A 9,571-nucleotide genomic window follows, 5' to 3' on the forward strand; every position below is an offset into this window, starting at 1 on the left:
ATATTTTAAAATTTTGCATAAAAAAATCTTCCCCACCAATTAGTGGATTCGATTGTCTCGTGAACGATACCCTGGAAGAAGACCTTTTTTTTTTTTTTTTCGCATAAATGTTTTTGAAATTTTTAGATTGGTTATAACAATTTTATTTTTTTATGAAGAGATAACCTTTCTATGTTTGACTATTGAGTTGTCTACTTGTCTTTACTACCGAAGCAGATCTAATATAATTTGAGTCTCATTAAACACATTACTTAGTTAAATAATTTTTTTTTTTTTTTTTTTTTGGTTTGAATGACCAAGATGGGAAGGTGATGATGGAATACATTGGAGCCACCGGAGTTGAAGTAACATTTGATGGAGTTCCAATTAGTAATGGCATTATCTTTTTATGCTTCATTTATTTCAATTGATATTGTTATTAATATTGTTAATTGAATTTTAGTTATCTGACGATATTCTCCTCAGAATCCTCTCAAAACTTCCCCTTTCGCAGCGTAACGCTAACTCGCTTGTTTGCAAACGCTGGTTGAATCTTCAGGGTCAGCTTTTACCCTCACTCAGGGTGTTGGATTGGGAATTTCTTGAAGCCGGTAGGTTGATTTTAAGATTCCCAAATTTGACCGATGTTGATATATTTGATAAGTGCGTCTCTTGTTTCGCCTAGAAATTCTGTTGAGTCATTAGTTGCTCTGTGTCCATGTTGGTTCTTGGGTTACAAGGTTTTATGAGCATAACATGTTGTTACCTGTTGAAGGCTAGCAAATCTTGCTAGTGGGTGCACGAATTTGAGTAGACTTGTGGTGGTTGGAGCTAACGAGTTAGGATTGTTGAGTGTAGCTGAAGAGTGTTTGACTTTGCAAGAATTGGAGCTGCACAAGTGTAGTGATAATGTGTTGCGTGGAATTGCTGCATGTGAGAATTTTCAAATCTTAAAATTGGTTGGACATTTGGATGGGTTTTACAGCTTATTGGTTTCGGATATTGAGTTGACAATTTTGGCTCAAGGGTGTAAGAGATTGGTTAAGCTTGAGCTTAGTAGTTGCGAGAGTAGTTTTGATGGGATAAAAGCAATTGGGCAGTGTTGTCAAATGCTTGGGGAATTGACGTTTGTTGATCATAGGATGGATGGTGGGTGGATGGCTGCTCTTTCATATAGTGAGAATTTGAAGACTTTTGAGGTTTGTTTCATGTAAAAGGATGGATCCTAGTCCAGGGCCGGATGAGTATTTGGGTTACTGTCTGGCTCTTGAATGGTTGCATTTGCAAAAGTGTCAGTTGAGGGATAAGAAGAATGTGAGACTGCTGTTCAGGGTGTAAGAAGCTGTTAGGGAAGTTATGTTTCAGGATTGTTGGGGATTGGATAATGATATCTTCAGTTTTGCAAGTGTTTTCAGGTAATGGGTTCTCTTTATCTGTTTGTTTACTTTTGTTGCCGTGCTTCCGAGCTGGTGGATTTCCAAATATATTGTTAGGTATCTAATACCACTATGCAATTTCTTATTTTAGTTAATGTTATCAAGGAAAATGGAAGTTGAAAGGATCACAAAATCATCAGTGTATAACAGCGTAATCCTATGTAGTGACATGCAGAATAACTGAATACATATCCTATACATGAACGCTTTTCAGAATATCTAAGTCTGTCTTTTTGGGTTGCATTATTGCAATAACAATCAATTTTGAGAAGTAGATCCTTGTACTTACGGGAGATTTGATGTTGTCACTGAACAATTTGTTGTTTATATATGGTAGAGTACTACCATTGGACTACTTCAAGTGAATTTGAATGTGTGATTTTAGTGTTAGAAGGTTAAATCTAATGGTTGTTTGACAATCTTTGTTTAGTTTTCAATACTTTAGGGAATATGTTAGTGAAGATCCAGATAAGCTACATATCAGAGTTGTTTGATTGGAATGTTTATTGATGTTGCTTTCACTGCAGGAGAGTAAAGTTTTTATCTTTAGAAGGATGCTCACTGCTAACAACAGAAGAAATGTGAGAGTGCTGTTCAGGGTGTGTGAAGCTGTTAGGGAAGTTATGTTTCAGGATTGTTGGGGATTGGATAATGATATCTTCAGTTTTGGAAGTGTTTTCAGGTAATGGGTTCTCTTCATCTGTTTGTTTACTTTTGTTGCCGTGCTTCCGAGTGGTGGATTTCCATATATAGTGTTAGGTATCTAATACCACTATGCAATTTCTTATTTTAGTTAATGTTATCACGGAAAATGGAAGTTGAAAGGATCGCAAAATCATCAGTGTATAACAACATAATCTATGTAGTGACATGAAGAGTAGCTGAATAAATCAACATGAACGCTTTTAGGAATATCTAAGTCTGTGTCTTTTTGGGCTGACATTATTACATTAACAATCAATTTTTAGAAGTAGATCCTTGTACTTACGAGAGATTTGATGTTGTCACTGAACAATTTGGGTGTGTTTGGTTTATTATTTTGGATATGATTTTTGGAATAATATTGGATAGTTGAATAGGGTTATGATTACGAGAATAAGATTTGAAAAATATGTGTTTGGTAGAATATTTTTACCTTGATATTTGTGTTGAATATTTGATTGATATATTTTTTTATAAATGATTTATTAATATAATATTTGGGTGGATTTTGTTAAAATAATGTATTATTATATATATAACTTATCAATTTACATTTTAATAATATTAGTGTGGAACAAGATATAATGGCGGGTGGTTCACAGTGAATATTAGTGTGGGATAGATCTGCTGCTGTGAGTGGTTCACGGTGGATATTAGTATGGGACAGATCTGGTGGTGGGGGTTCACAGTGAATATTAGTGTGGGACAGATCTGCTGCTGTGGGTGGTTCATGGTGAATATTGTTTGGGTGGTGCAGATGGAGAAGAAGTTGGATGTGCTTTGTTTATTTGCAGGTGGAGAAGAAGTTGGATGGAAGAAGAAGAAGTTTGTAAACGTGGTGAAGCAGTGATGCAGCGAAGAAGATGAGAAAATGAAAAAAAAATGAGAGAGAGAAAACAAAAGCTGCAAAAAGTCAAACGGTCAAATACATGATGCAGTGAAGAAGATGAGCAAATGAAAAAGAGAAAAAGAAGCTGCAAAAAGTTGCTACGGTCAAATATATGTCAGGATCGTTTTTTCAGGATTCAATTGTGTGAATAATGAGCCAAACACTATTCAAATAATCGGTTTCAGAATATGAAAATAAATAATAAACCAAACGCGCCCTTGTTGTTTATACATGGAAAAGGAATTGATTATGAATGAATCATTAGCGCATACTTTGTAATTGCAGTCTGTGCGCACTATAATGAAGCAGTTGAGCTTGAAATTGATAACCTGTAGCTGAGTTTAATAAACAATACCATGTAATTATGATAGAGTACTACCATCGGACTATCTCAAATGAATTTGAATGTGTGATTTTAGTGTTAGAAGATTAAATCTAATGGTTGTTTGACATTCTTTGTTTAGTTTTCAATACTTTAGGGAACATGTTAGCGAAGATCTAGATAAGCTACATATCAGAGTTGTTTGATTGAATGTTTATTGATGATGCTTTCATTGCAGGGAGTAAAGTTTTTATCTTTAGAAGGATGCTCACTGCCAACAACAGAAGGTCTGGAATATGTGATTCTTTCCTGGACAGAGCTTGAAAATCTGAGTGTGATGTCATGTAAGAACATAAAGGATGGTTAAGTCTCTCCTGCACTTTCAACCTTGTTCTCTACCCTTAAAGAGCTGAAATGGAGGCCAGACACCAAATCTCTTCTTGCTTCAAGTCTTATGGGAACTGGCATGGGATAAAAAGGTGGTAAATTTTTCAAGAAGACATAATGCCCCTAAATAGTCACCTAAAAAGATTAGATTTTGCAGTGTTTTCCCAACCACAACCACCATGAAGCAACATTACTCTTCGAAATGGTATCGATCCATTGTAACCACTCTTGTTTATTTAGGCAGTTAACATTCATGTTGACAAAGGCAAATTTTTCCTCGGCCTCCCCCTTGTCAGTGTGGATGCCACCCAAAGCTGAAGTATCATGAATTCGCAAGCCCTGTTCAGCCTTTTTCAGTTCAGATTAGATTGCGGATATCATGCTCATTTCAATGTCATGTGCAGGCTTCTCTAGAGGGTGTTTAGGTGTTATTGATGTTTCTAAAATGTTTAGCATATACTATTTCTAAGACTCTGATTAGAATGGAGTATCTGTGTAGAGTTATTATCTGACTGTAAAATATAATTGTACTTCACTATCTGAAATCAATCTATTGTTGCTATCCCATATACAATAGTTACATTATTACCTCTTTTTCATTATTCACGTTTTTGCTTTTATCTTTCTGGCGCTGGTGAGTTATGATATTATGAAAGCAGGGGTGAATCGACAAGTTGGAAATATTGTGTTGCTGCAGAAATTACAGTTTTTATACTTTGATTAATTTTTTAGTAGAATTTGAAAATAATCAAAACTATTAAATAAAACAAGACAACGAATTCGAATGAAATTTCAAGAAACTGATGTACTTGGCTATTATAGAAACTAACAATTAAAAAGAGATCCGATTAAATGCCCTTTAAAAACAAAAAATTATACAAAAAAGAAGTTTCTGAGTTGAGTGAGAATCTTCAACTTCAAAACAAATCATTAACGATGGAGTACTGCGAATAATTCTGTTGATTCTGATACAGATATTCTATTGCTGAAGCATATTCATCGTTATAAACCTCCGTCTCATCTTCAAGTTGTAATTGTTGTTGCACCATGGTGGTGATGGGGGTGGTTGTACTTGTAGCCGGCAGTACTGCGAGTGGTAGTGGTTCAGAATCCGCTTCTTGAACCTTATTCCTCTTCTTCTTCTTTGCAAAATCCACTTCTTGACACTTTCCCCTCTTCTTCTTCTTCAGAGCTGTTTCGTTCTTTCTTATACGGCAAACCACGTAATCGCTATGTTGATTTGGACCCAGAAAAGACGAATCCAGACTATATTCGTGCATGATCCATCCACCGTGCTGATAGGAGTCTTTGTTTTCGTACCGAAATCTCTTCTTAGTCCCAATCCTCATATTGTCTATTACTATTCCTCTACCGCCATCTTCTCCCTGCCATGTCCCTGTTCCAACACTACGATCGATTTTTGAACCTTTTGAAGTCTTTTTCTTCAATTGGGTGAAGAAGTACAAATCTTGATCATCACGTTTCCGTCCCAGCCGTTGTTTAAAGAAATTCCAAATCTGCCAGGGTTCTTCAGAACCATATAGATCATATTGTGGAATTAAATAATCAATACCAGAAATGGATTGGTTCGCTATCTTGTTGCAAAGATAGAAACCCACCAATTCGCAGTCCGTGGGATCGAAAACGTAGCCAACGGGAGGAGAGAACTGAACTGCTTCCATAGTTTTCTTGTTACGCCAACGGAAAGAGAGAAGTTAACTACTTGCACAGTTAAAGCAACCAAATATGAAAGAAAGAAGTGGAGAGGTTTATCAGAGCAGGCGTTGGCGTTATTTATTAACGAAGGGGTCTCCTAAAATCGGAGAAATCAGCTTCTAGTTTGGTTTCTTGTAACCCAAGTAATTTTAAAATTAAGGAAAGAAAGAGCCGTTATAGACCCCGCGGGAATTCGTTAGGAATTAAAAAAAGTTCCGTTGGAGCCTACCGCGGGGGTTTTGAAAGTTAGTTACGCTAGGAGCTTCGGTTTTATTAATTAAAAGAAAAAGAAAGTTACCGTTGGAACCCCTTCGAGACTAGAGAGTGATTTGTAGTAGATCAAACGCGAGAAAACTGTCTGGAAAGGCCGAGAAAATCAAGAAGCGAAGCAAGAAAGAGATAGTACCTTTGCCACCCATTTGTGAGTTATATCTCAAACCACAGAAATTTCTGATTTCTTCTAAACCTTTCGTTTGAGAGATGTTATTATGTGGTGTGAAATTGCTTTAGAGAATGGTTTTTGCTTTCCATTGATGACTAATATGTTTGGTTTTAAAAAATGTTGATGCATGATTTTAATACCAATTAAATGCACGTGGAAAATATTGAGCTGACTCAGAAGACACACGTATACGGGGATATTGAACTGAACAGAAGATGAATAACAGTGTTTAAAGTGGTTCGGATGCTTAAATAAGCGAATCCTACGTCCAATGGTATGGTATTAATATATGAGATCAGATCGCGTTCAACGAGCTAACTTACAAGAGATTGCAAGAGAGAGAGAGAGAGCGTATATATGCTATTTCAGAGAGAAATTAGATAATCCCACAAACAGGAGAGGATCTCTCTATTTATAGTGGGATGAATTGAGGTAATGATTACTAAATCAGGGAATGGGTCAGATTGCCATGTAAATCCTTCATTGCGTCCTGTTGTTTACCTGCTCGAGTGATTTACTCGACGTTTGCAGGGATTGGACACGTGAATCTCTTCCAACCTGGCGCACACCCACTACATTGGCAGGAGTATGCCGCTTGCATCAGCGTGCGACGTGACTGCGTCTGAATGGTTGCTGGACTTACCTAAGCTCTGACCGTTGATGCTGACAAGACTCTACGTCAGCCCTATTTTTTTAGGTATAACAAAGAAAATTTTAGAAATGAACCCTAGATTTGAAGATTTTTGTTGTTTAGGGTTTTAAGATAACCATCACTTTACATCGACTAAGCCCAGAGAATTATGATTGGTTGCTGAGAAAATCATGGAAAGGAAAACAAAACAAAATGAACTAAGAGTTTCTTCAATGGGACATTCCTCAATTTTGGGTTAATAGTTTTTGCTCTTTCTGTTTTTTCTTTTTTATTTATTCAATAACTAAGTCTAAGAGCTTAAAATCTGATAAACTATTATTAGTTTCCAAGATGAAATCAATTATGATCTCTTTTAAAATTAATCTCTTTATTAGAATAAAAAAATTTTGGGATTTTTTTAATTTAATATGTATTTTTTTTTTATCCTAATGTTCAAATGCTCATTGACGTCAAGCTGTTTAAAGGAATCCGTGTTGAAGAGATTTAATTGAATACTAGTAAATCCTAAATTCCTAAAATCGAAAAATAATACGAACAAATAACACAAAATAACTACACACACAAACACAAAATTTATAGTGGTTCACTCTCCGTATGAGAGCTACGTCTACTTTGCCGCTGGAAAATTTCACTATGAAGAAGAAAAAAATTACAAGAATTTCTCAAGTCTTATAAATTGGCTCACTCACTAAACCCTATTTGATGGCTCTCATTCTGAACATGATTTTTTCTTCTATTCAATTTGTGATATCTAACTCTAGGACTTAATCCATTTTTATAGGTAATATAAGAAACACAATTCCTAATAGCACTCAAATCTTATATCCTAATAAGAATTATATTTTAATTCCTAATACAATTATAATCCTATTTTCATTTGTATTTCTATAAAAAATAATAATAATAATAATTTTACTTAAATACAAATTAGGAAAACTCATGTCCTAATCCAACTCTAATTGGTATTCAATTTGGCTCCGCGATATCAAGAACCCGCGGGTAACGCGAATTTATTCATTAACTGGTAATCTCTGATTTTTTGTTTTTTTGTTTTTCTTTCTCGCTCTCTCTGAAAGTGATAATGGCGATACGAAAGAACCCAAAGAGACTACAATGTTTGAAGAAGAAGAGCAAGGAGTTGAGTATTCTTTGCGACATTAGCGTCCTTTTCATTTGCAAAAATATCGACGCATCTTCCACTTCCAATTCCTTTGATTCCTGGCCTGAAGATTCAAAATCTTGTTTGGAATTGATTGACGAGTACAAGAAAACCATCAGCATCAAGAATGGTGGTTCTTCTTTTGGTTCTGTTTCTGTACTGGGGAAGAGGAGAGGACTGAGGAGCGACACCCAGGCGGATTTTGTTGACTTGGTCAAAAAGAAAGGGAAAAAAATTGACACCCAGATGGTGGATTTTCTTGAATTGGCGGACAAAGTGAAAGCCGGTGTTAAGAATCTTGGATATGGTGAGTTAATTCAACTACTTTCTAGAGTTGATCAGGCTAAGATGGGTGTTAATCAACGGCTCCGATTTGTTAGCCAAGAATTTGACTTGGTTTATGATAATGAGGGTGTGGGTTCTTTTGCTGGTTTTGATTTAGCTTCTGGGAATGTTGGTCCGAGTTCTAGAGATGCTTTTGGTTTAGTTTCTGGAAATGTTGTTTCTGATGGTCTGAGCTTTCTTGAAGGTTTTGATCTAGTGTCTGGGAATGTGTTTTATGATTATGGGGCAGAGAATGGTCAAGATTGTGATGTGAATGTGTTTGATATAAAAAATCTTGAGGCATGGCTTAATGATAATCAAGAATTTGATAAGGAGGTCTCTAATACTGAGTTTATTTCTTCTCTTGAGGAGGAGATGTGTTAAGACCTTACAAGGAAGCAATCAAGGTCCTGTAAGTGTTGATGACTTGGAGGGAGATGATCAACAAGAATGCCAGGCACAAAATTCCATCAATTCCAACAATATTGAAATTCTGGAAATTTCAGATGATGAAGTTCTGGAAATTTCTAATACTTTTGAGGAGATGAAGCGTCAGACATTACAAGCGAGCAGTCAAGATCATGTACTTATTGATAACTTGGAGGAAGATCATCAAGAGGAATGTCAGGCTGAAAATTCGGTCGATTCCCTGGTCAGTATTGAAATTGTGGAAATTTCGGATATTTCAGAAGATGAAATTGTGGAAATTTCGGATACTTCAGATAATGAAGATGAAGATGAGGAGATTGAATTGATTCCCTCAAGCCAGTCATGGCTATTGTTTGATTTCTTTGATCAACTTCAACACAGTCTATCGGACCAGATCATGTATTAGGATTGACTGGACTGAGATTTTTTTTATTTTTATTTTTATAGATTCTTAAATTCATTCTCATTCAATGAATAATATAACTCATTGTTTATCCCCTTGTTTTATAGTCCTTCTTTTGTGCTCTTTTTCTTCTATTTGTAGCCTGATAAACTATCTGCTGAAGTAGTCATTTTAGTCTATTAAATTAAGTTTGAAATTTAATTGAATTTGAAATTGGAGAAAAATGATGTTGTCATTAACCCTAATTAAGTTTGAAATTCGGGAAAAAAAGGTGCAAATAAAAACCAAATTAAGCAAGGCTATATATTAATATTAAATGGATATGATAATAATGATGTATATAATAATAGGAGATATTGATCAATTTGATAAGGGCTAATGGTCATTCCCAAATTGTATATTCTACTCTAGTCCCAATTTTAAGCCTAGAAAATAAACCAATTAAGGAGGCCCATGTCCTAATCGGCCCAAAAATAAGCCTAGAAAAATTTCAGGGTTTGTATTTCAGGGAAAATGAAATTAAGGATTTGATTAAGGCAAAGTGAAATTTGAAATTTCGGGATTATGAAAAAAATAAAAAATAAACCTTTTTTAAAATTTTGGGGAAAATTGACATGGCAGCTCAATAACATGGCAGATGAAGTGGCAACCATTGACCACTACGTCATGATGTAAGAGAGTGGTGTTCACATAGTATTATTGTTAAATAATAGAAGTCATCGGAAACATGT

At 35.3% G+C, this 9,571-nt stretch overlaps 1 protein-coding gene and 1 pseudogene across 1 annotated transcript; one reads left to right on the forward strand and one right to left on the reverse strand.

Moving 5' to 3' along the window:
• Positions 1–314: 314 nt before the first annotated feature.
• Positions 315–3,695, forward strand: LOC116139266 (annotated as a pseudogene).
• Positions 3,696–4,632: 937 nt separating this feature from the next.
• Positions 4,633–5,397, reverse strand: LOC116139267 (NAC domain-containing protein 101-like). Its single transcript, XM_031424950.1, has one exon. The coding sequence runs from the start codon at positions 5,395–5,397 to the stop codon at positions 4,633–4,635; it is 765 nt and encodes a 254-aa protein (XP_031280810.1).
• Between the last annotated feature and the right edge of the window lie 4,174 nt (positions 5,398–9,571).

The sequence above is a fragment of the Pistacia vera genome, unplaced genomic scaffold (assembly GCF_008641045.1).
Source record: "Pistacia vera cultivar Batoury unplaced genomic scaffold, PisVer_v2 Contig35, whole genome shotgun sequence".
In the NCBI taxonomy this organism is placed as follows: domain Eukaryota; kingdom Viridiplantae; phylum Streptophyta; class Magnoliopsida; order Sapindales; family Anacardiaceae; genus Pistacia; species Pistacia vera.

Excerpts from the sequence above, each read along its gene's own strand:
- LOC116139267 (XM_031424950.1), bottom strand. The coding sequence starts at position 5,397 with ATGGAAGCAGTTCAGTTCTCTCCTCCCGTTGGCTACGTTTTCGATCCC.